General features: G+C 37.6%; 1 protein-coding gene across 1 annotated transcript; it reads left to right on the forward strand.

The window, feature by feature from the left end:
- Positions 1-1971: 1971 nt before the first annotated feature.
- On the forward strand, positions 1972-20688 carry panx1a (pannexin 1a). Its single transcript, XM_006628126.3, has 5 exons — positions 1972-2452; positions 8328-8467; positions 12767-12972; positions 13883-14553; positions 16993-20688. Exons 1-5 carry the CDS (start codon positions 2272-2274, stop codon positions 17067-17069), a joined length of 1275 nt encoding a protein of 424 aa, XP_006628189.3. The 5' UTR covers positions 1972-2271; the 3' UTR covers positions 17070-20688.
- Positions 20689-27336: the final 6648 nt, after the last annotated feature.

The following is a 27336-nucleotide window of genomic DNA, read 5'->3' on the forward strand; positions in this document are numbered from 1 at the left end:
GGTGTTAGTGGGGCCAGCAGGGGGCGCTCACCCTGCAGTCTGTGTGGGTCCTAATGCCCCAGTATAGTGACGGGGACACTATACTGTAAACAGGCGCCGTCCTTCGGATTAGACGTAAAAGCAAGGTCCTGACTCTCTGTGGTCATTAAAAATCCCAAGGTGTTTCTCGAAAAGATTAGGGGTGTAACCCCGGCATCCTGGCCAAATTTCCCATTGGCCCTTACCAATCATGGCCTCCTAATAATCCCTATCTATGAATTGGCTTCATTACTCTGCTCTCCTCCCCACTGATCGCTGATGTGTGGTGAGCGTTCTGGCGCACTATGGCTGCCATCGCATCATCCAGGTGGATGCTGCACATTGGTGGTGGAGGGGAGTCCCCATTACCTGTAAAGCTCTATGAGTGGAGTGTTCAGAAAAGCGCTATATTAATTATTAATTATTATTATTAAAACAGAAATGTCTTATGAATTAACACATAAATTTTGGTAAACAAATTACAGTAGCTCATTTAAGTCAGAAATAGTGTCAAGCATTTGACATTGCTACAGTATACTGTATATAGCATGAGCCATTTTCATGTTTGGTTCTTTGAAATGTAGTAATAAAGATGTTCACAAATAATTTTGTAGAACTCATCAATGTATCCTGAAAAAGGTGCAGTGTCTTTTGATGATACATTAAAACTGTCTCAGTTATGAAACATTAAGTCTCACGTTTAAGCCTCTTGTGATCCATCATTCTTTTTCTGAAGTGGTCGTAAGTAAGTGATGATCAAAGAGTATTGGTGAGTATTACATACTGTCTCACAATGGACTGTAACAAAATAAACTTGATCAATCTAAATTAAAACAAAGTCTAAATAAGAAAAGTATTAAAAAATGAAAACAGGGTGTGTAGTTAATATAAAATATTTTGGCTTTTTAATTTGACTTGCATTTGACAACTGTCAGCCTGCTCAGTACCTGGATGCGAGACCTCCTGGGAAAGCTAATGTAAGTTTGCTGCTGGAAGAGGTGTTAGTGGGAACAGTCTGTGTGGGTCCTAATGCCTAAGTATAGCGATGGGGACACTATACTGTAAAAAAGGCGACGTTGTTTGGATGAAATTTAAAACTGAGGTCCTGACCCTCTGTGATCAAGGCTTTTCTAGAAAAGAGTAGGGCTGTTACCCCGGTGTCCTGGCCCAATTTCCTCCCAGCTTTTATTATTAATAATAATAATAATAATAATAATAATTGCTTATACTTACAGTATATAGCGCTTTTCTGGACACTCCACTCATAGCGCTTTACAGGTAATGGGGACTCCTCTCCACCACCACCAATGTGCAGCCCCACCTGGATGATGCGACGGCAGCCATAGTGCGCCAGAACGCTCACCACACATGAGCTATCAGTGGGGAGGAGAGCAGAGTAATGAAGCCAATTCATAGAGGGGGATTAATACTCTCCTCCCCACTGACAGCTGTGTGGTGAGCGTACTGTTGCACTTTGGCTGCCGTTGCATCATCCAGGTGGGGCTAGGATTAGGTGGTGGAGGGGAGTCCCCTATTATCTGTAAAGAGCCTTGGGTGGAGTGCCCAGAAACGTGTTATATAAGGAATTTAATGAAGATTTTTTTTTAATTTTCTATATAAATATATTTATATATTGGACCACGACATTATTTCAGTATGTATTTGACAGATGTGAAGATGATCTAACCTTAAAAGGAGCTCATGCTCTCCCAAGTTTAATTTTCGGAAAGCACCTTTCTGTAGCGTCTTTAGTTTTAAGGTCGTATGAACGTGATTTATAGATTTATACAGCTACAAAACTTTGACAGTGTCCCTTATTACTATATCTTAAGTCTAATTTATGACAGGTCTCTGACCGGTGATATTTCAAGAGAGTGTTTTGAACTATAGCTTTGTAATACATTTAACCACGTTTGCTAAATTCTATACTACCTTAAACAGTCCAACCCGGAAGACAAGAAGCACGCGAAATAAAAAAGGGAGGAAAATGTGTCCTGGACTGGATGAGATAAACATACCAAGATGATTTACTTGGGTGCCGGGTGTAAAACAATAGTGTTTAGCTGTTATCGTGGTAGTACGCGTTGAAATAAACTTACTTTGAACTCAGATCGAGTTGTATGAAACTTCAAGACCTACAAATCCTTGTTTTCTGAACGGTGACTGTTTATTTGCCAGGCCGGGATTTTTAGTTTCAAGTGAGGAGGGATCTTTAACACAGAGCAAACCTACCCGGCTACATATCGAAAAACCATGGCGATTGCACATTTGGCTTCAGAATACGTTTTTTCGGATTTTTTGTTGAAAGAACCATCGGAATCTAAATACAAAGGGGTGAGACTGGAACTTGCTGTGGATAAGATGGTCACTTGCATTGCAGTTGGTCTTCCTTTGTTGCTGATTTCACTGGCGTTTGCACAGGAGGTGTCAGTAGGTAAGTGGCAGTGAAAACGCACGATGGTATTACAAATGTGCATTGCTCCATTTTCTTGGCATTGTTCCTGCGGTTAGTTTGTCTGGATGTGCTGCGTCAGTTTTACAATCTAATCGCTTGTTAAAGATATGAACCATATGCGCGTGTGTATATGCTTAAATGAGTCAGGTTATCGAAAATCAAATATAGAAAAAGTAGTAAACAAATCTAATCAATTATTGCTAGTTCACTTGCTCCGTCTCATTATTTCTTTACGCAATCGGAAATCTTCCGGAGCAGTGTAAGTAATAAGGTTATGTTTAATCACTGCTTTTAAACGGCTTTAACGTAACTTCTATAGCAGCTGTTATCGTGCCGATAAAAATTTAAGTTTGCCAGTCATCCTCTATCTTCAAACAGCAGTACGTTCTTGTATGTTAAATATAGTTATTGCTTCTATTCATAGCAGTTTAACACTCTATTTCAATAGAGTGCATGACGGTAAATATACTTGATTAGATGTAGGCCTAACATTAACAATTACAGAAATGTCATGGCTTCTCTGTCCTGAAGATTTAATTTTAGCGGTCGGTGTGCCCTAATATTTGTTTTTCTTCAGAAAGCCAAGCGGCTCTTGTTGTAGTACCTCCGAAAAGTAGTTTAAAGCTTGATTTCTGCACGAATAATTTTACAAAGCTAGAGTTTCCTACTAATGACTTTGGAGTCCTAACAGGTCTCATTTTATACTGTTTGTTAACATGACGAATCTATATTGTAACAATTGAAGTTGACGGCAACACATTAAGGCTTTTATCTATGAACTGCATACGCAGAGCAATACAAAATATCCATACTTCTGCCACAGAGTGATGGTCCGCGTAATCGCATGAAACCGTTTTCAATTAATTCCATGCATGTCAAATGCAAATAGTCACGTTCTCATAATTTATTTGAATATGTTATTTGGGGGTATCACTTTGAACATAGCCTGAAGGCCCACATCTGCTTTTGATATTAAACCTTTCTACGCGTTAAATATGCATGTGGTTAAAAGAAGGTTAACCTAATTATCTAATTCCAGGAATAGGTTGTATAACCTTTGTTGTTGTTAAAGACCGATCAGTTGATCAGTCAAGTACTGTATGATCTCTTTTCCAATTGCATACTTTACCTGTAGCAGTTTGCCCTTCTGTGACAAACAGAAAGTGGGTTTTAATGCAGATCTGTTACAGAGGGGAACGTTTATGTATGCACCCAAGTAGGTTTCATGTTGTTTGCATACTAATGGAAACTTCAAGAGGATTCAAGGGAAATAGCTAAAATATTTAAATTTATGTTTCAGTCTCTTGTTTACCAAGGAAGAGCATGCATCAGGCTAAGGCACAACAAAGCTCTGTATTAATTATTATTTGCAATTCCGATAAAACAGAATAAAGAACTGTTGTTTTGTTTGGGATGATGGATTTTCTGGAGCGCCACAAGAACTTGTATTCGGAACACTGCTCTTCCTGCTTATTGTGAAAGAACTAACATAATTTACTAACATTCAATCAGAAGTGAATTTAAATTTTTACTGTACATAGTTTTTTGAGCATAAACAAAATCAGTTTCTTAAAATTCTTTGATGTACTGGTGAGATATAACATTAGTGCATGCCACAGATGAGCTAACAACAAGAGATTTCAATCCTTGGGATATCAGATTTATTTTGTAATTGAAATGTCTCTGCCAGCATCAAGAAACTACTGTGTTTTTCTCAAGTGTGTACTTCCCTCTCATAAAGTAGGACAGTGCACAGCTCACAAATTCTATCTTTTGTCCTTTTGATAAGTGATCCCCAGTTCTGGGCTTCAGCACTCTGCCTGTGCTGGATGAAACCTTAAATTAACAATTTTATTAGTTTAGTTATCCTCTTTCATCACTTTTAGCTCTTTCCTATGTTCTTGTTTGAATTTGTAAGCAGAGTACAGATAGGTGACAATTTCAAGAAACATATACAGTAAGAAATTTAGTAGTTCCATTTGGTGCTGGGTTTGCTTCCATATAGGAGCTTCTGTCTGTCAGGGAGTTTAGAATTCTTTGTGTCTTTCTTGTGGGTTTTTGATAAATGTTATGATTTTCTCCCACCTCCTAAAGACGTGGGCGATCTATTTGCTCAAATGAATTGTCCCCCTGGAGATTTCGTAAGGGAGCTGGGCTTTCCCTGGAAATGCTGTGCACCCCTGTATGCAGGGTGTGGGACCAGACAGATTGGTTCAGTTAAGGGTTAAAGCCAGTGAGTGTGGGGGTCCTGATAACCTCCTGGAGCTGACAAGCCCTGGTGGAGAAGATCAGTGTACTGTATGTATATTTTGGTATTCTGTATTATAAACCATGTACAAGCAAGTGAATGGGCAAGAGAGCTGAACAGGACTGGAGACCTTGCTAGACATATTATATTTTGCTGAAACAAGCTGTCACAACAGATGAAATTTGTAAATGGAGTTGCATAACAAACATGAGAAGTGTCAAAATCAGTCTAATTAATAGTCTGCATACAATGGAACTTCCTGCCTCACTGAGACGACAGTAAAAACAGTGTACAAGTCTGTAAAATCCACTTAATTATTGTGTATATATAGAGTACATAAATCAATGTAATACAAATAACAATATAGTGCAAAAGCATAACATTTAAATGTGAAGCATAAGATTCAGGTGTGACCTGCATGCATATGTGTATATATATACTGTAGGGCGGTGTGGTGGCTCTGTGGCTGAGGATCTATGCCTGTGGCTGGAAGGTTGCCGGTTCGTATCCCGTGACTGGCGGAGGAATCCTACTCCTTTGGGCCCCTGAGCAATGCCCTTTACACCAACTGCTCCAGGGGCACCGTATAAATGGCTGACCCTGTGCTCTGACCCCAAGTTTCTCTCCCTGTCTGCGTGTCTCATGGAGAGCAAGTTGGGGTATGCGAAAAGACAAATTCCTAATACAAGAAATTGTATATGTACGATAAAGTAATCTTATACTGTCAATGCAGTGCTCTGAAGTGGCACACACTGTACGACAGAGTTTGAAAGGGTAATATATTTTATATATAATAGCATATTAGTGTCTGTGTTTTCATATCCACGTTTGTGACTTGTGTGAACCCGCGTTATAGACTATGGGAATTGTGTAGCATGTTTTAAGGCAGTCTGTGTTGAGGTTGGCCACAGTGCTGATCTCACATCAGACTAGCTGTGGTATCCTGTATTTGTGTTGATTGACCAGGAAATTGCAGGCACGTTGCTGTCCTCAGGAGTTAGTGATCTATTTTATTAGATTACATGCTGACTGGAATACAGCAGCACATGATCTTGTTAACCAGAAGAGCGGAGTAAATATTTTGGGTCAATCTTGATGTGCTGATTTTCTGCTCCTGTTTATTTTGTGTTATGATAAAACTATACATGGATAAGGGACTCTAACCCAGTTCCTGGAGTCCCTTGTGTCTTGTGGTGTTTATTCTGACCTTTATTTTTCAGACCTGATTTAAATATTCTCAATTTACCTACATTAAGTACAAATTATAGTATGTAGTACATAAAAAGTATAGTATGTTCTGTTCAGAGTCTGTTTCTTAAAAGTACACTAAAATTTGTATAGTTCTATGCCTTTTCTGGTATAGACCTTGCTTTATTTTTTGTCTTATTTTTGATGAGTGGCCTAAAAGTTGGGGAAAAAACAACACTGAAAACAAAATCCAATTAAAAAAAAGAGAGCTAAACAATACTTAGTATTTCTCTCTTGTTAAAAAGTAATTTTAGTGAATACTAAGAACAGAATTAAGAGGAAATGATTTTGCATGTGAAATAAAGGCACCCTAATCTGTAGTGGAACAAAACTAAAGATGTTTGTGTCTAGAGTTGTTTACAAAGTCATGCACACACTTGTGTCACTAGGAGTAACATGTGATGTAAGGCCATACATAAACCATCAGAAATCATGATTTTGGTGCCTGGGCACCACAATGCAGCTTGTGTTTTATACAAGCAACAGAGTGAGACACAGAAGACAAAAACCTTCTGTTAGTCCTCTAGAATGAATCCAGCACACTTGAGGAATACAGCTGCAAATTACAACATTTTTTCTTGCCAAGAAGACAATGAACACAGTAAATACACAGAATGATCATTGATTTCATGTTTTTGGATACACCTGACAATTTGATTAAATTCAAATGCGTGCTTTCAGTCTATAAACAACCGCATTGACATCAGTTTGACACTGACCCTGCTGAGAAATTGCTTTCAGAAATATTTCACAAAGTACTCAAGATTAAAGCTGTAGGAATCTACTGTAGTATGAGCACATGGATACATTTGTTAAAATACAGATAAAAGTTGTTGGTAAATTATTGGATTGAAATGAGGTCATTAGTGGAGTATGGCCAAGATCAGTACAAAGGCAATGTATTAGTTAAACCTTGCTAAGAAGTTTGTTTGGCTATGGTTACCAAGGTACAATAAGGATAAATTTCTGTACTAGAGGCATTAAAATGAGAAACCAGATTTATTTGTGGCCATGAAGAGAATGATAAACTCAGACAGACTAAAGAAACTGAATGTTTTTAGTCTGGAACCGTGAAGTTAAGTTTGACGGTGTAGTTCAATGCATGATCTTCTCAGAATCTTGAATGGATGCCCTGGAGAAAAAATCTAATTCGCTTGAAATCAGGACGAAAAACTTAGAATTGATCAAAGGCCATGAAATGTCAAAATGCCTCTGAATTGAGATCTCCACAACAGTGACAGGCCCCTTCTCAGAATCTACAGCAGTGAGAATGGTGATTTAAAAATATCTTTGTTTAGAGTCAACAGAAAGCACGGAGGAACTTTCTCAGTCTGTGTCCACATCTGCGACTAATTAGTCGCGACTAATTTTGCTTATTTTACTGTATATAAAAATTCTTGCAACTAGAACTTCTTAGTGACGTTAATTTATTATCCAAAGCTGTTCAGGCAATCTGTAATGAGAATATTCAGTCACACCCATCTTCTAGCATAGTTAGAAGGAAGAGAGCTACAAGAAAATAACTTCTGGTCAAATAATTTGGATTTTTGAAACTTTTCATTGAGTTCACATTTGTATGCCATTGGTGTTTACATTGTCTTTGAAACTGTCTCACATTCAAATTTTTCCAGTTAAACATGTTTTTAAAAAAATCAGGTTCCTCACATGATGGTAACCTAGAAGTAAAACGTATCATTCTGCCCTAATAGATATACTTAACTGTTAATATACTTGCAACATAAATCATGTTGGAATAGGGAATCCGAGGGTTCATCTCTGATGTAAAGTTTGTTTTAAAAAGTAATTCCTGCGAAGGAGTTTTGGGACAGTGTTATTGTAATAGCCAAACAGTAACACCTACCTGGATCCTAAGCTGAAGGAAAAAGAATGTCTATGAACAGTAACGCAAAATATATTTTTCATAATTTCACAGGCTCTTCTATTAGTGTTGGAGTCCAGCTTGAATGAGAATATATCCCGATTATAAGATTGGTAGGGAGCCATCATGTTCTTTATGAGTCTCTGAAATTAGACCCAGCTTGTTTTTTTTGGTATCCCAAAAATACCAGGAGGGCTTTGGAGACACTAAGATCCATGGTCTGCTATTAAAACTGAATGAATGAAAGAGTCCAGGAGGCTCTTATATGAAAAATGTCTTTCCATACTCTCACTGTGCACTACAGTATATCACACAGGAATAGCAGGACATCTTTTTTAATTCTTTTTACTTTTTTATGTTTAAGATTTTTTTCCCTGCTATGTCTTGGAAATCTTTCAGTTGCTAATAGACCTTCTGTGCTTTTCCAGCTGTTATGTGCTTACTGATCCCTTGTTTTCTGGCTCCACTGTCTCCCCCAGGTACCCAGATCAGCTGTTTTTCCCCAACCAATTTCTCCTGGCGTCAGGCTGCCTACGTGGACTCGTTCTGCTGGGCTGCTGTACAGCAGCAGCACTTATCACACAGTGATGCTGGTCTGTTGCCCCTCTGGCTACACAAGGTAAGGTTTGCAATCTGCCCTCCCTAGCATGCACAATAGAATGGCACAGTACCGCAGGACTGCTGTTGTTTTGGCAACATGGTTTGTTCAAGTACAGCAAGTGTACTTGTCTGGTGTAAAACTAAATTTAGTCCCAAATTATGTTGCAGCTGTCAGGCGCCGAAGATTACACTTCAGAGCAGCTCCTGTTACTCCGGTTCATTTGCCAGTGTTGTGGGAGTGGTGCATACAGTATAAAAAGATACTGATGAAGATAATCAAAGATAATGGTGGCACACACGTTCAGAGTGCTTTCTAAGCATTAACAGCCTGATTCACAAAAAAAAATTCTGAACGCTTACAAAAGCAAATAAAATCCTATAACAGGTTAAAGTAAATTTGTACTCACAAAGTTAAATGCCCCCTTAGTAGATATGTAAGGAAAACTGTTAACATCATTAGAAAGTGTTTTATGAAACATAAGCACAGGTTGGAAGAGAAGGTATCTTTAAAAAATGCTGGTTAGGACATCAGGGAATCTTATTTGTTTTCTGCTGAAAAATTTGCGAACGGCACACACATTCCCAAAGTGCAGATTAAACGGGCTTGTTTTTTAAAAAAAATGCACAACAAAAGTGGTATCCTGTGTTATCGCTTGGAAGTCTTAAAATAAAGTCCATTAAAAAATGCAGAAAAATGTGGTATCCTGTGAAATTACTTGGAAGTTTTAAAATACATTTCCCAGAAAGTTGACAGTAGCAGAAGATTATAGTATTTTTTTTGTCTGTACAAAAGATCTGTCATGTGAGACCCTAACATTGATTTATAATACGATATAGATAGAAAATTCTGGGAGGTTTTCTGCTCTCGGTATCGATGCCAGCCTTTGGATGTATTTTAGTAGCATCCTGCACAAAGTAACTGAGCTTGAGAAGAATCCTGCTTTTCAAGTTGTAATCGCCACTTAACAGCAGAATGTTTGGCATTTATTTTTTACAGAGTGTACATAGTTAACTCCTCAAAGCCATACATTGTTTTATTTAAGGAATTAAATGAATATCTTGTTGCCTTTTCAAATATAAACCAGTCGCTATTTTTATTTAACTATGCTGGGGCTGTGGGATGTGTTTTGAGACATATCATAACAAAACGCATCAATATCATATAATAAAACATTGTGTATCACTTATATGTGTGAGGGGATTGATTTTTGGTGGTCTGACAAATGTGGTTTCAATTTTATTGTAAACTTGGGGTAAAGGACCTTTTTTGTTGTTGTCCTAGCAGCGAAATATGCAGTATAGAAATAAGCCTCTGCCCCTCTCAATATCTGTTGTATAGCAATAAGCCTCTGCCCCTCTCAATATCTGTTTTTATTGTCAGATTCTTCTTTGTGTAAAACGTTGAAAATATGGGAGCCCGCTCTTGCATGATTGTAGGGCTTTAAAATCGCTTCTTTCTTCTGTATATATATTAAGGCTGGATGTTATGTGTTCTTGGCTCCTGCTTTCCATTTAAAAAATAAATACAAATTGCTTTTCCTAGAGACCCATCACAAATCTACTGATGATCATCAAACACTGTTGAGATCTGGCTCATTTTTGTGTGATGAAAAAAGCAAGAGGATTTAATAGTGCAGCCGATTGGGGGAAAATATACAATAAATGTAAAATTTTGATGTTTTATAAAATAAATCTAATAATCACATTTTATATTGATAGGGGCATTTTTTTGTAGTGATTATTACAATTTGTAAATTAAGCTTATCACCTGCCTTTCCCAGATGTGTTCAACTTGCAATTGTATGCTAATGAGGAATTAAACTTTTCTTATGTACAGTAAATGTGCTACACATGAACATATGAATGGGGTGAATTTAGCTTTTAACCCAGCATGGTAAAGTTCCTCCTTGCAGGTGTCTTTCTGCTTTCTCTCTGCTTCCAAATGTTTTCCAATTTTTTACACAAGAATGAAATGCATGTAAAGTATGGCTGTTAACCATTTCCTGCTCCAAAGTAAAAACGTCCTAGAATAAAGACATTTCAGAAAGAAAGGTTTCAAAGAATTTGGCCCATATGGTCCTTTAAAGACAACACTCCTGAAATTAAGTCATTTTTTATGAGGAGTACCTGAATACATCATTACAAGCTCTTCTCTTGCTGCTGCTTATAATTCTAATAAAGCCCACAGACAAATGTGGTTTGACCTTTTTGTACCTCTATAATTGTTCATTGTTCTCATGTGAAACGTTGCTCCCTTGTTAACGTATCTTCTTGCTCTTTGTTTTGATCTGTTTTTATGTGCTGTATTGTAATACAGTATTTTTTTCTTAGTCTGTTCACAAGGCTTTGAATGAATGTTTACATTCTGTCTTGTTTTCTGAATCGTGTTTTAAAGGAAGCAAAGTTAACAAAAAATACTTGTTCCTGTTAGCCTATACATGTTTCTTTCTGTTTGTTTTGTGATAATATATTATTAACAGCTATGAGAGAGATTCTAATTTTGTATGAAATTTCCAATCTTTATTTTTGTATTTAAAAAGTATTACTTCAAAGAGTGAAGTGTTAGAAAAGGAATTATATCTAGGTTCAATCAAAATGTAACAGCTTTACCATTTTCAGCCTGCAGAGCTCATCCTGTTATCAGTTACTTCATTGGCAAGAAGGGCAAAAACTCTGCAAGTCTGGAATTCGAGAGTGACAGATGGGTCAAAGATTGGATTAAAACTGGACTATTCTGCTACACTAATGTAGCTCTTACTGTTAGTTCATGCTTGTTTTGAAACTTTTTCTGTCAAACACACCCTCTGGATTTTGGTGATTTTCACCATTTAAAATGATTTATTTGTTTGTTTTTTATGCTTCAGAGCTGCTCCTGGCTGCCTTTTTATAGGAAGACTGAGAAAGGCTCTTGAGAAATCCCTGGTAGCTTAGATTCTGCCCAAAACACAGCTCATTAACAGAGCCTCGAGCTGACAGCAAAATCTGGGGATCAAACATGGACAAAGGGCCTGCTCTGAAGCTTGGCACGGTGGTGCCTTCATTAATGCTTTCGGCACAATGCTAGAGATTGTCAGTCACCCCTCTCGCAGAAACTCCTTAAGCTAGAAACGCACTGTGAAACTAAAATGAACTTTGTCTGCCTACAATTTTACACAGAAACCTTTTTAATGTTGATACTAATGTTTTTAGATGTAATGTCATACCTTTTGGCATCAGAAGGTGGCAGAAGAGTGCTTTACTTTTAATCACATAAGTACTTTTAAACTTAAAATCGTATTTGTTCATTTGTTTTTTTAAATAATAATAATAATAATTGCTTACACTTATATAGCGCTTTTCTGGACACTCCACTCAAAGCGCTTTACAGGTAATGGGGTCTCCCCTCCACCACCACCAATGTGCAGCATCCACCTGGATGATGCGACGGCAGCCATAGTGCGCCAGAACGCTCACCACACATCAGCTATTAGTGGGGAGGAGAGCAGAGAGTAATGAAGCCAATTCATAGATGGGATTATTAGGAGGCCATGATTGGTTAAGGCCAATGGGAAATTTGGCCAGGACGCCGGGGTTACACCCCTACTCTTTTCGAGAAACGCCCTGGGATTTTTAACGACCACAGAGAGTCAGGACCTCGGTTTTACGTCTCATCCGAAGGACGGCACCTTTTTACAGTATAGTGTCCCCATAACTATACTGGGGCATTAGGACCCACGTGGACCACAGGGTGAGCCCCCCCTGCTGGCCCCACTAACACCTCTTCCAGCAGCAACCTTAGTTTTTCCCAGGAGGTCTCCCATCCAGGTACTGACCAGGCTCACACCTGCTTAGCTTCAGTGGGTTGCCAGTTGTGAGTTGCAGGGTGATATGGCTGCTGGCAGAATTGCATTCTGTTTCCTGTCAGAAAAAAAGCGCATGGTGGTTTCTGACGAGATTTGTCTGCTTGTGCCGGCAGAATTCTGTCACCCCAGAGGTTCAGGATCAGTGCAGTCCTTCCCTTTAGTATACCAAATGTTTTTCTTTTTAATATCAATAAGTTCCACTTTGGTGCAGCGTATTTTCAGATGAGAAAAGAGATGTAATGAATGCTTGTTGGATAAAACTTGGTTTGACCTTGCTTTGGTGTCTTGTCAAGGCTGAGTTGTACTCTTGGTCCTGGTGATTGCATTAATTTTAGTCAGCTTGCCACCATGTTTTTGTCTCAGTCTTGTCAAAAACACCCCAGGTAATAAATGCAGATATTTATTACCTGGGATGGTCTTGAAGACACTGAGACCGTCCTGTACATCTCTTCCTCTCTCTTGGTGCGTCTGGGCAGTTCTTTCCCTATGTTCTCCTGCTGGTGGCTATCCTGATGTATGTCCCGTCCCTCTTCTGGAGATTCACGGCAACACCCCACCTCTTCTCTGACCTCAACTTCATCATGGAGGAGCTGGACCGCTCCTACAACCGCGCCATCAAGCTGGCCAAGAACCTGGTGACCAGCGGAGTCGTGGACTCCAGCCTTCCAGGAGACGCATGCAGGTGACGCAGTTAGCTGTCCGACTGCAATGTGCCCACATTTAAGTACAGAGAGCCACTTGTGAAGGATGATGCTCAACATCCTTCATCTTTACTCTTTTTCCATGGAGAGCTCGTGTTTAGAATTTAGAATAGTCTATGGCTTTTTTTCCCCCAATATCAACAGGTAATAGGTGGTTCCAGCTGGGTTTTAGAGTTCAAAAATCTCTGCTCTTAAGATTTTGCAGTTTGTGCTGTTTCCTAAGGACTCCGTGTTGATATCGGGCTTCCGTCTGAGTTTACACCCAAACTATAACCACAAGATGGCAGCTGTTCATTAGATTATGGGTTACGAAAGGAAGGCTTCGCAGAATGAAAAAGAAGTAAAATATTTGTTGTTGAGACAGAACCAAGTTGCATATATTGGAATTTAGTGGTAGTAGAAACTGGAACAATTAAAATTAAGCCTTTCTGGTCAGTACGGCAAAATAGTCTCAACTCTGTTTTGCTTTGTGACTGCAAAGCTCCTGCTTTAACACACCCACATAGCACAGGCACACTGTAAGGGCAGCTGGCACTTGTGGCCTGCTGTGGCAGACAGCTTTCCCCAAGAAAAGAATGACAAGCCATAGAATAAGTTACAAAATATAGCAAATCGACGGTTCATTGCATATTTACCAGGGCACTAAAATCCCCTGTCTGTCTTGGGAAGTTCGGAAATTAAATTGCATTCAGCACACCTATGACACATACATGGATAAAATTTTAGTTGATTCGTAATAGATTAATGTTTCCATCATGCTAATAAAGAGATTAAGAATATAAATAAATGGGCAAATAGAAAATGTCTCGCAGTGGCTTTGCTTCTGTAAGGAAACCGAGCATCTGAACACTTCAGGTACTGTTGCTAATTCCTGTTCCCTGTGACTCACAGCTCCTTGGATCGAAACGAAGGGTGTTTGAAGTACCCATTAGTGGAACAGTACCTCAAGACGAAGGCGGCTTCCAAGGGCCTAATTATAAAGTATCTCATCTGCCGAATCTTGACTTTTGTTAATGTTTTATTTGCTTGCATCTACCTGGGATACTACATCAACCTGGCCTCTATCACGGATGAGTTTAAATGCAACATTCGCACAGGAGTCTTGAAAAATGACACTGTTATTCCTAAATTCCTTCAGTGCAAGCTTATCGCAGTTGGCATTTTCCAGCTGCTTAGCTATATTAACTTGATAGTATACATCCTACTGGCGCCTGCAATTATTTATACTACTCTGGCTCCACTGTGGAAGAAGGCTGACTTCCTTAAGGTCTACCAGATCTTACCCACATTTGAAACCTTCAGTATCACCTCTGGGTTTTACAATGACCTCAGCCTGTATCTGCTCTTTCTGGATGAAAACCTCAGTGAGCTCAAGTCCTACAAGCGCCTGAAGGTTCTAGAACACTTGCAGAACAATGGCGAGGAGCCCTTTGACCTCATGTGTCTCCTAACTAACCTGGGGCAAGTCAAGACCGATGCTGTAGACGGGAAAATACTGCAGAACCAAAGCAACAACAGAGTGGCAGGGGCAGAGCCTGAAAATGATCACGTACCACTACAAGGTAAGGAAAGAGTGTAAAATGTCAGAAATAATATCTAAACCAATTGCAGTAAATAAATTATTGACCTTGCGTTAATGTATTAACGCTGAAGTAGTGTTCCTACGTAAAAAATATGGCTGCCTTGTCATCATTTTGTTCTCAAATTTCAACATGTCTTTATTCAGAACTGGTTTAGATACTTAACTCCCTAATATGCCAGGCATCTTCCTTGAAAAGTAAAATGCTAAGACTTGCTGCAGAGCCAGTTGAGTGTGAACTTGGTATCATCAGGTATCATCAAGAACATGCAGATAAATAATGCTAGCATGTTGCTCCAGAATAAACCGCTGATCTGTGCCCTTGTGTCCTTGCTTGTAATCAGACACTTTGCTGCTTATAACCTTCAGAATTGGCAGGTAGTATCCCTGGCCCTTGCGACTGATACGTACAATAATACTGGAGCTAAGCAGCATTTTCAAAAACCTTCTCAGCCTCTTCTTCAGAAACTGTGAACCAATTCATTTGAAAGTTGGTAAATATCGGAACCATCCCCACCTGCTGCTGTAGCTAGGCTTCACATATTTTATGATGAATTTAGATATCAAAAAGTCAACATTCAGTTATCAGCATGGGCACCAATTTAAAATGCTCCTGTTCAAAATGTGTTTAGATAATTAAAACCAAACATGGTAACTGTCCCTCCAGTCATTCTTTTTTTGCTACTAACATACACATCCTTACACTCATACTGCCTTGTTGATTTACTGTTGTATTTTTTTGACAGTGTACCATATTGGAAGCCCTCAACCGCCTGCAGCTCTAGATTATTATTATTCGTATTGGTTTTGTCTGGTGATGCACTGTTTTGACACTAGGCCGAAAGTGACAAAGTCATTCATTATTGTGTTTTAGTCATAACCAGGAAGAAGTCCTTATGTACAGCTGCAACCTTAGTGCATTTTTATTAAATCAGTTTTCGTGTTACCTATGCATTAATTGAAAATCTCTGTAGACTAATGAAATAAATGTTCTGTACTCTAGACAGCTAAAATACAAGCCACACAAATTGGTGTTTAAAGCAGATTAGAATGCATTTTCTGAAAGCAAATGCTTATTTTTTTCACCTTTTTGTATTTCTAAAGTTGAACTCTTCCCACCCCACCCCCACCCCCCACTTATTTACGTACCAGACATAAAGTATAGAAACCTATCAACACTTTTTCTGCTGTTGACTTCATGTACAACAGTATTCAGAATGTGACCAGCAAAAATATGAAGCAGTGGAAGCCAATGAGGAGACATGCAGTCTGTCACTCTGCTGTATTCATAACTGCTGTCATGAGGTCCTCAAGCATTTATTAACAAACTGACTTTACTTTCTCCTGTCTCCGCCAAGCTTCTTTCACAGTTAATGGAGTTCACTTGACCAGGCTTGCAGTTAATCACTGTAATAGGTGGTTTTTGACAGTACGAGCAGACACAGATGGCTAATTCACTTGCTTTCCAAGCCATCAAGAGCCTCTCTTGAGAAGTCCCCATCCACAGTGAAGAGGAGACGAGAAACTATAAGCCCCGGCATTGTGGAGACATCCCTTAATGGCTCTCTTTAAGAGAAAAAGAACCATTCTGTTTTTCCATGCTGAATGCACAAAGCTGCCAGCAGTGTAAAACGAAGCACACAAAATCGAGATTCATTTTAAAATCCAAAGCCAAAAAAAAAAATGCCTCTCTGGAAACCTTTTATTGATTGAAAATGTATCTGCAGCTTTTCCAGATTTTAACGCCTTCCTTGTGCACATTCAATTTGATTTGAGCTTAATCTGATTTGAGAAATAGCAGACGTACTGTAAATTAAGATTTAGTAGTGGACACTATAGGAACTATGTTATTTGAAATTGTGTTTCCGATTCAAACTATGGACATATTTACAATATGTAAATATTTTAGATATGATTCTATTGCTAAAGGACTATTTAAAGGAGTGTCTGTAGTCATTGATAAACCCATTTCAATGTCATAATTAACACGGTTAAACATGTCCAGTTTTCATTGCCAGGGGAAGAGCTGTTTTTTTTTTGTTTGGCAAGAATGGCTCAGACTAGTGGAATTAAAAATTAGGAATGATGAAAACCCTGAAACCTGGATCAGTAAATTATTCTGAATAAGATTGTTTAACTTACAAAAAAACAAAACACCTATTTAAAAAAGGTCATTTTGTCTTACTGTATTTTGCTCTTTTCTTCCTCATTTTGTGCTTAATTTAATTTAACCTGTGCTTTTGTAGCTCACATGCCTGGAAATTCAAGAAGCATTTCCTTCTGTTTCTAGTTTAAGAAGCTGTGGTAATGCAGATATGGAACTCTCTCTCCCTGTCTATGCAAAAGATCTAAAATAAGATTAAATGAGGCATTATTGGGAGATCTGAGTCATAATGAATAGTGTTTCTTCTATTTTTTTCAGATTTATCACTGGCAGACGGAAACAATGAGGACACATCTGTACGGCAGAGAATGCTTGACTCCACTTTGGTTTGCTGAAGTTAGAATTTGTGACCAGAATGAAGGGAGCTCTCTTCCCAAATCAGCTCACACTGGCTGGTCTAAAACTCTAGGACTGGGACTCTGAAAATAAGATTGTTTTGGTACAACTGACAACACGATATGCAACACACTTTTGCTTTTGGTCCTAAACGTTAATGTTAAAAAAAGTCGTCCATCATTGTGACTGGATCTTTGTTTTTGTTTTTCTTACCATCTTCGGTTTGAAGCTGACCTTGTGCTTTTGAGGGTATGTCTGGCGCAACATGTTCTCTGGGAGAACATTGCTCAATCCGTCGATATCACATACCTCATACCAGGTTTACAAAATTAAATATGGAAGAACGTCATGATGTGATTTTCATATTTATTTTAAAAGTTTTATTTTCAGTCCGACTTAATGCTTTGCCACTTTAAAAGCCAAATGTTACTAATAATAATCTGAGTTTGTTCAGCTCAACATTGGATACAAATATACAAATCACAGAAGAGCCCTAACTGTTAAAACTTGAGTGCATTTCTGCATATGAAATCTCAATGCTTGCTGCTGTGGGCAAGGTTGTGTAGTCTCTTTTTTTTTTTAAGCAAGTATACCAGTTTTATCAAGAGTCTGTTACTTTTTACAACTGAATTATATTTAAGAGACTGAGAACAAGAAGGCTGTCCTGAAACAAAATGTAAAGGCTCATCTGTAGTTTCTTATGAAGACTTTGTCTTGAAAAGCTCATCTTTATCTTGGCAGAAGGTACATGTAAATGTAACTGGAATTCATTCATAACTGTGGTGTTAGGGACTGAAGACATGCTATAGTATGTTACACCTGTCAAACTCCAGATTGAATGACCTTATCTAAACAAGATGAAAACGGATGTGTTCTGTATACTTGAAATGCTACTGAATGACTGCAGTTTTACAAAATTAATTTAGTATGTAAACTCCAGTTGATGTTACTGAAATTTGTAGATTGTTCTTAAAAAAAATCTTTATTTTTATTCTTTAAAGTTGTAAATTTATTTTTGTACTATAAAGTGCTGCTTTTTTTCAATTTGTAGATATTTTTATTTGTAGATATGTTTGCAAAGAATGTACTATTTGGTTTGGCTTCTTTCAGGTGAACAGAAATTAGATAATGGTTATTGACTTATTGAATAGCAAACATGATAAGACATGAATCCATATCATTGGCCTTTTTTAAAACTGTACAGATTTGTAGTCATTACAAGACAACCAAAAACTCTTCTTATTTCACATTGGATCTGTGTGCCAAAATCAGTACATAAACTATGTACTTTTCCTGTGTGTGTATATGATTCACTTTCTGTTAGTTACTATTTTGACCTTTTCAGGAACAACTGAAAGCTCAGGTTATTGTAATGCTCCTAGTTCCGAATTAAGATTTGAATGCTGCTGTCTCATTGTGAGACATCCTTTCTGTTACATTTACTCTTAGTAACTCTTAGCATCTCCCTTGTTGTTGTTTTTGTTTTTCCGGATTTTATCACAAAAGAATGACCTCTTTCAAACATCGGCGATTGGCTAACTTTAGAAAATGAGCTCTTCAGTCTTGGTTAAGCATTCTGGTTCGTTTGGTTCTGCTGCATGGTTTTAATGTGTAAGTAAAAGGTCTAGAATATTGCATGTGTATGATGTCTCTATTAAAATAGTAGGTGGAAATTAAAAGGTACAAAGGTTGTTGTGTGAATTTAAGAGTTGCTTATTTCCAACTTTCTTCAAAACTCTGAATCTCAAAGGATCGGTTTTATGTTTGAAAGCTTTCCTTCATGCTACATCATGATGGATCCCAGTTTATTTAAGCTTTTGTGGCCATATAGGGAAGCAGTTCTACTGTTTTGTTTACACTTTGTATTTGAGCATATGTGCATATTAGCATAAATATTGTAATAGGATAAAAGTCAGAGGATTCAAAATTACCATGAAGCAGCAAAATGAATGCTACCAGCCCTGAATTATCTAAAGTGTGCTTAGGAGCCAGAAGCCTGCTAAAACCCATTTTGTTGACGAATAGTGATTTCTTCCATTCTGATGTTTTTCTTGCTTTTCTAATGGTCTCTTATTGGGTTTTTTTTCTGTTGGGTATTTCTTTGCAGCATCACATAGAAATACTGGACAGTAATCTAAATGTATTCTTTGTTGTTTTACCATTTATATTTAAATCACAGAGTAGCTGTTTAAAATTTCTCATGTCTTGGGATATGTTTTGGTGCAATTTGCATAAAGTAGCCTTTTTAATACTTGGCGCATGTAGTATGTTGACGTCTTTTTTTTCACACCACAAACTGCTTGAATCATTTTAACTCGCAACCAAAAAAGTCAGATAAGTTACAAATGAGAAAAAACTGTTCAGTTGTTCTTGTATTCGTATTAACATTGTGGCTAAAAGTTGCATTTTGAAGGAGAAAGAGAGATCAGTAGCAACTCACATTAAGAGGCTGAACCAACTGTAGGACATTTGAAATAATTTATTTTAAAAGTTCATTTAAAAATGCCGCTATCAGTAAATGGTTGTAAACTCAGCATTAAGAAACTTTTTTTTCTAATTGCAAACATTTACCGTCCATCCATTTTCTAACCTCTTTATCCAGTACTGGGTCACGGGGGGCCAGAGTCTAGCCTGGCCAAGCAATGGACACAAGGATACATGCTGGACAGTGCGTCAGTCCATGGCAGGGCAACAGACATTTAACTTACTGCTCTATTTTTTCAGGTGTAATTTATCTATCTTGAGATGCAGGAAATTACTATGCTGTCGAGTGCAAAGAGAGCACTGTGCTCTGACAGTTCATGCCTCGGTCTCAGGCAATGCTCAGTCTGGTTTGCCTCGTTGGCTTAATTAATGTGAAATGTAAAGGGGAAATGAATGCCAATATCCATCTGCATCCTCTGTCAATAATATCTCCCTGTATTGCCTTGGATGACTTCGGTATGTCTTGAAGTTATTTATTCAGAGAGTCAACACTATACATGCTACAAATGACCTGCCTGCCATGTGTTTAATTTATTTCACAACTCAAACGAAGTCAAAGGCATGAGGGCCTCTGAGGTGCAGCCTCAGCATGAGTTTCAGTATGTCACCACTCCTCTGATTGCTGTTAATGTTTCCTATAGGATTCTGTCGAGCTCAGAAAAATATCTCTTGGCTGGTTACTATGTAGATTGATTGCATGTCAAATATCATCTTCTTCTTGAGCTTCTTCAGGGGCTGTAGAAGAATTACAAAATTTAGAGAGCTTAAAAATGCAAAAATAATTGGCAGTTACCAAAACTAAAAGGACTCCGGTTTTAAAAACTTTAGCGAAAAAAACAATTTTACCTCTTTCATCTGATTTTGTGCTGATGTGCTCCATCCAGTTAATTTGCTTTTTTCACTGTGGGCATCTGTATTCCTATAAAGTAAAACGACCTCAAACAGTTCTGTATCACTTCTGCTTAATAATGTAAGGATTGTATTGGACTTGGAGAAAGCAGGGCTTCCTTGAATTTAAATGCAGGATTACTGGGGAAAAAAAATTGCTACCTTTTATGGTACACCATTCTTAGACTAGATAGAGAAGCTTACTGTATGTTGATGTTTTGGTTTGAATAAAGCCTCTTAACTGCTTCTGTTTATATCTGGACTTATGTATTTTTACCTTTCGCTCTTTAGCATCCAACAGCATTTACCTACAGATAAGGTGATCCCATTTTACGTCTTTCTCTGGTGATTTCAGTGTCTCGGTTAAAACCATGAAATCCCTCAACACAGACCTGCAATCTATCTGCAATAGCATATCAGAAGGGTAAGTTTTTATTTCCTTTTCAGCCCAAGGCTGCAAAACGTTTTGCTTCGTCACATTATAGAGGAAGGACATTGCTGAGGAAGAAACTGAGCAAGGGTTAGGATTAGTGTTGCAGTATTTCTTGATTTTAGAGATATATCTTGCATGCAGTGTGCTTATTTGTTAAAACAATCTTCATTTTTGTTTCTGGATATAGGTGTCTGTTACATTGTATTATCCCTACCAGTAACTGTCTTAATGTTTTCATTTAAAGTGCAACCTAAATATAAATAAAGACCACACTTATTTTCATCCTAACCCTCACTTGGCTCGAAACACATGCACATTCAGAGCCCAATTTCTACAGCAAGTTACAAATCTTTTAAAACTTGCCTGAAGTAAATGCATAAATACAGATGATCGGTAGAACTTTTAATTAACTTTAAATCATTTTGGTTGTTTTAAGAGTTCTTATATTGATTAAAGAACATTTTCAATTCAGATAAATGGAAGGATTATACTACAGTTTTATTGTAAATAAAACAACTTTAAAAAAACCATTGTAATGTCAACTACCTTTTTAAAAGAAATGAGCACAAACTTTCTTATATTTTATTCATGCAACCACAAATCTATGAAATAAAAATACCATTTAATTTTAGTAAGCCTTTCAATAAAACAAAATTGATGTACCATTTCAGTTATTGTAAGGCTTGTAACATGCTTTGATTGGCAATTTAATTGAAAAAGAATTTTCAAGATCAATAAAGCATCTGACTTGTTTGCAATAATGTGTAAGTTTTCCATTGGGGAAAAATGGGTTAAAGTTTACCTGCAGATCACTTTATCTTCGGTTCGTGTAGATTGGGCAAAATGTAATTAATGCAGAAATCATAAACTTCTGCTTTGTGGTCACAGTAGAAGAAAATATATATATAATTGGATATGCAAAGTTAATTGTAATTTGCATTTCTGTAGATCACACCGTCCTTGTTTTATAGTGTTTGGGTAAATGCTTCATCTTGAAAACATGTTTCTCACATTTCAGAAACTGTAGGTATTGTTCACTTGTAATTGTCAGTTGTCCGCCAAGGTTAGCTTAAACCAATGAAAGAAGGAAATGAAGGTTATCTTATTTGCAAGTGAATTATTTATTATTATATTGAACAGAAATGTGTGAAGCCTGTTTGCAGTTCTTATTTCATTTCAGCTGACAAACTGCAGGGGGTTTAGAATTAAGTTCATGGACTGATTGCAGCAATATGTACTGTAAACATCACTATTTTCAGAATAAGATCAGGTCATCCTATAAATACCATAATCTTTTTTGTTGTTGTTTCAAAACAAATTCAGTGGTAGTTACTTTCAAAGGTCGTATTTTACACTGAACAGTCATTAGAGCAGTTTTAGTGAGACACACTGGATGGAACAAATTGCTTGGAAACCTTTCAAAGTTCAGTACCTTAGTTTATTAGCTATTGGTTAGTATTCGCAATTATTGCCAAATGTGGAATAGTCCTCATTGGAAATAACTACAATTAAGGGAGAAATAAACACTCTTTGGAAGCTCATTGAAAGAAGGGACAGAACAGCTGCTAAATCCTTTCATCTTATTCAACACAAAATGACACCAAATTACTCTCGCATCCAAGGTGTTGTGCCTTTTGTGTCAAAGCCCACAGCTCTGTTCTTTCAGGAATGCTCTAATCACACACACGGTAGGAAGGCTTAAATGACTTTTGCCGTTTCAGACACTTTTAGAGACAATAACATGGAACCTGGAGTGAAAATGTACCAAGATAATTGTAGTTACAGTGAGGGGGAAAAAGGTTGACGGAGACATTGCTGTGCTTGGGCTAAAAAATGATCCGATATTACATTCCAAGAAACATGGGTGATTTTTTTTTGGCACAAGATAAATATCGGTGGGGTCTGAATGAAATGTAGAACTGAAGAAACCAAAAATGTGTTGCTGGCCATCACTGCTTAAGAACTCTCCAATCGAAATAAAAGTGAAGCATGTCTCTAGATTGTATTGTATGGCACGCTTTGAAGGCTATTGGGAGGGAAAAATGTTCAAGGGAGGAAACAACTGAAGAGATTGTGCCTTCCCTTTTTTTCCGCACTGTCTCACTTGCCTGTTATTCATTCCTCTCTCTAGTGTTGGAACAGGTAGAACCGGCCACTCCACACATGCATGAACCCAAAGGATGCTGTACTTTTAAAAGCTCGAATACTGCCACTTGCCAAGTATGACCCCTATTTTTTTTGTTCTTGAAAGGTAATTCAGGGTTCCCCTGCAAAAAACCTTACAGTAGACCAGGTGGTAACCTCTATCTTCCCCGCCCTGCCCCTGCCCTATTTAACAGCTAGATTACTGTACTAGCCTGTGAACTAATTAGCTATCTTATTATTGTAACCAAACTATTTTCCTGATCGAGATGTTATTTGACCACAGCAACTAGCTTAATTATGTAGGATTCATCAAACATACAGGCTACCCATGATGATGCCGAAGATAGACCTTTGTGTTTGAAACGTGTTGCTATTTGCTATTTTCTGCATACGTCAAGCCATCATTGTGTTCTCTCTGCTTTTGAGGCGCAGTTTATTATTTTGTGCTCGCTGAGGCAATCGTCTTTTTTCACGTTGAAAATGACGTGGCGAGCGACAACGGGACGCAGTATTTGTGGCCCAATGAAACCCTGCATTTGTTTTTATAAGTATTGCTAACAATGTTGACCTCCTCTTGTTTGTAAACTTGTTGGTGACCCAGCTAGTGCACCAGGAAGCTGCTTCAGCTCTCTTAAAGACCAACTCTGTCTGCTAATTCCATTCCACATGGACTCTGATTGTTAGAGCACAAAAGATTTAGAAAGGATGTTTGCTTTTATCATTGAATCATAATTCATAATGTCACACGGCATTGTGTTTTGTAAACAAATGAGGACATTGAATTTATTTATCACAGAACATTTTGTTTGAAGAGAAGGTGGAAACTACAGCTGTGTCTCAAATTTATCTCTCATCTCATACAGCCTGGAAGCAGATTAAACATTAGCCTGAAATAAGTTTTTTTTTATAAATGTTTAAAATATTTTTCATAATGGTAGTGTTCTCTTTTCCCAGGCTTTTCTCCAGCTTAAACTGTTGAAAAGTAACAGTTTTTAGTACAAGTCACAATAATTTATGACCAATATATATTTACTGAAATGATTATTATTACATAGTTTCATGTTTACCGAGTCAAATTGTTTTGTATTGTGAGGAATTAGTTGCAACTAATCATTATTAATATCCCAGCTTAGAATAGAGCATATTAATAGATGGACTGAGAAATCTTTTCTAAAATGCTGCATTCTTTTTCCAGAAACACTATGATCATAGGATTTCTGTAGAATTTGTTTTTCGTGGAATACCAAGAGTTTTCAAAGACCCTCTTAAAGATTGTGAACTGATATATTTAAGAAATGTGAAAATAAACTGTGGTTGTTTCCGTGAAAAAGGTTTATACACAGTTTCCTCAAAGTGGTCCCAAGGAGAAGGCTAGGAGCAGAGGTTTAATGAGATGAGAACCTGCTGGGTAGCTGTTAATGGAATGGGAACAGCCTGTAAGGGGGAGTGAAGACCTACTGTGATTCACAGAAAATGTGCTTAAGTGTACCAAGTTTCTAACTGCTACAACTGAGCTTCATATGTACCAAATGTGGGTGGCACAGTGGTGAGCATTCCTGCCTTGGTCCAGTAACAGGTTTTCTCCCACAGTCCAAAGATGTACTGGTAGGTTAATTTGTTTTCTAGGAAAACTGTCTCTGGTGTGTGTTTGTGTGCGTGTGCCCTGTGATGGATTACTGTCCTAACTAGTATGTATCCTGCTACTGACTCCATCGTGACTCTGAATTAGATGATGTGGTTAGCAAATGGATGGATATACCAAATGTCGTATTCTGTCCTTTTGTTTTCTGCACTTACCTCTGACGGACCAGTCCATGCAATTAGCAATAATGCTGCTAAAAAAGAAATAGCTTGTCTCCTCTTAAGTCCATGACTTTCATACAAAATATGAAAAAGAACATCCATTAAACATCTCAAAGCTGAAAAATGCAAGACAGAAGTGATCGATCCTCAGGAATTCATGTCCATTCCTCCAAAAATAAATTTAACACGTGCTTTTAAAAAATAAAATGATTGTAATATACAATACCAATTTCAATTAAATGGTTCACTCCAAATGCTTTCAATATTTTTGTGATTTTAAGTAGCATTTAAAAAACATTTCCTTTTAAAATTACTTTAAAAAACGTCATTTTAAAAATAAGTTCATGCTTATTTCTGGGACATGAAAAGATTGTTCTCCAGATGGAATGCAATTGGCAGATGTGTAGTGCCAGATAACATTAACTCGTGTTCAACCTTCCTCTACTGCATTGGGTGAGGACAGAGGTCAGTCAGTGGTACTAACAAACTCCTGGTGCTGCTTCATTGATCTTATTAAAGCAGAGGTTCCCAGATCAAGTCCCAGCAAACCACATTCGTGCCAGGTGTATATAGGTATCTTTCAGTCAACTGTTAAACATGTCCAGTTAAGTCTATAATTAGTTCAGTTTGTCTCAGAGTTGTGCTGGTATGAAAAGCTGCAGCCTTCCAAGATGGGGGTTTTGAGAACTGAATTGGGTGCTTCACATTTCTTTGCAGTTCCTCAAAGGTGAGGTTTTGTCTATGAAACAATGGGATATTCTGAAACTGCAGGTGCTACAAGCACATCACCGATATTGTAAGAATACTGAACGAAAAGGTCACTAATCGGTATTTGCATTACATAGCAAAACGTATACAGTGCATGTTAACTCAATCAGTACCTGTAACTGTTTCATAGGTTACAGGTGTGTTGATCATCAACCTTGGAACTGCAGAATTTTTAAATGTTTGTAACATTTGTCTCTTTTTGTAAAATAGGCTCCTATCCAGGTTTTCACATATAAAACCAATATTATGAAAGCACTCATTTACATATGCAGCATACACTGGAGAATGTCAGTACAAACATTAGCATTTTGAGCATTTGTATACATTTTTTGTCCACAAGTATATATTATTATTTTCCTTGGAACAGCTCTAATTGCATTCAAAATGTATGTTCTAAAAGTATCTCCCACATATTGTCTATCTACTGTATCCCCCTTGGAATATTCAAAGACAAGGTTTGAATGGTGCAGTCCTTGGGTAATAACTTTGGGATGTCTGGAATAGGCTATAAATACTAATTTCTAAAAAAACATTGATTTACTATGGTGTAAAAACATGCTCCCAAGGGCTAAAAACAACCTATTAAGTACAATATGCGGTGATGTATGCCAGTTCTGAGGTAAAAAGAGTTGATTTTAGCGCTGGTGAAGTACATGTAGAAGAAAGAAACGTAGGAGTGAAACGTGAAAAGAAACTTAACTTGAGACATGCCGACATCTTGGACTGCCTTGTTTCCCTTTTCACATTGCTTTACATTTCCTCTACTAACACCGGTCCTTTTGTCTTTCACTCCTCATATCTGTTCAGCCACAGTCAATGCATGTCAGTGTGTTAATTTGAAATAGGGCGTAATCTGATTGCGTTCTTACCTATGAAATGAGCCTCTTTTTAATAAAAGGCTCATCATGTGCTTTGATGCTTAATTACTGTACAGTCCCATTTCCCTTATCGTCTAATGGAACATAATGTGGGATTATTGAAAGAAATCCACGCAAATGGTGCATGATAAAGGTTCTTGGCCTGTCAGTGAATGAACCACAATGAAAATGTTCTCCCTTTGTGTGTGTAATCTATTTCTTAACCTGGCCTACACTGATGGCGATGAAGCGCATATATTAGCTCTAATGGAACATGACCATTTTAATTTCAAATAGGGACTCTCTTTTCTTTATTAATTATGCATCTTTTCTCTGGCAGGAAAGACTGCAAAAGAGGGAGAGGTATTTTCTTAGTCTTTTTCCCCATCTTTTAGCCAGCTCTCTATATAGAATGCAGTCTATAAATACTAATTTCTAAAACAACATTGATTTACTATGGTGTAAAAACATGCTCCCAAGGGCTAATGTCCCAACAGAGAAACGTGCCTGAAATTCCCCAAACCCGTGGAATAACACACCTGCACACATTTGTATTGGTATTAATTGATCCTCTCAAATCTGCAGTGAACTAATGTATCCCACCTTGTGCCCATTGCTTGCCAGGATAGGCTATGGCTCCTTTGTGACTTTAAATTGGATGAAACGGTTAGAGATGGCTGAAGGGTTAATCCTTAATATGAAAATGTGGAAATTGATGATAAGAGTTTTTTTAACATTGAAAATTAAATACATTTTATCCTCTCCCCTTCCGTTTCATGATGAACATTTCAAATTAGTGGGTAAGGTGTTTTTATGGATAGACAAGACTTTATTGATCCCGAAGGGAAATTGATGTGTTACGGCAGCCCAAGACAAGCAAAAAAAAAA

The sequence above is a fragment of the Lepisosteus oculatus genome, chromosome 5 (assembly GCF_040954835.1).
Source record: "Lepisosteus oculatus isolate fLepOcu1 chromosome 5, fLepOcu1.hap2, whole genome shotgun sequence".
NCBI lineage: Eukaryota > Metazoa > Chordata > Actinopteri > Semionotiformes > Lepisosteidae > Lepisosteus > Lepisosteus oculatus.

Coding starts and splice junctions, on each gene's coding strand:
- panx1a (XM_006628126.3), top strand. CDS start 2,272: ATGGCGATTGCACATTTGGCTTCAGAATACGTTTTTTCGGATTTTTTG. Junction 8,468..12,766: donor TGCCCCTCTGGCTACACAAG/GTAAGGTTTGCA, acceptor GCGTCTGGGCAG/TTCTTTCCCTATGTTCTCCT. Junction 14,554..16,992: donor TGATCACGTACCACTACAAG/GTAAGGAAAGAG, acceptor TATTTTTTTCAG/ATTTATCACTGGCAGACGGA.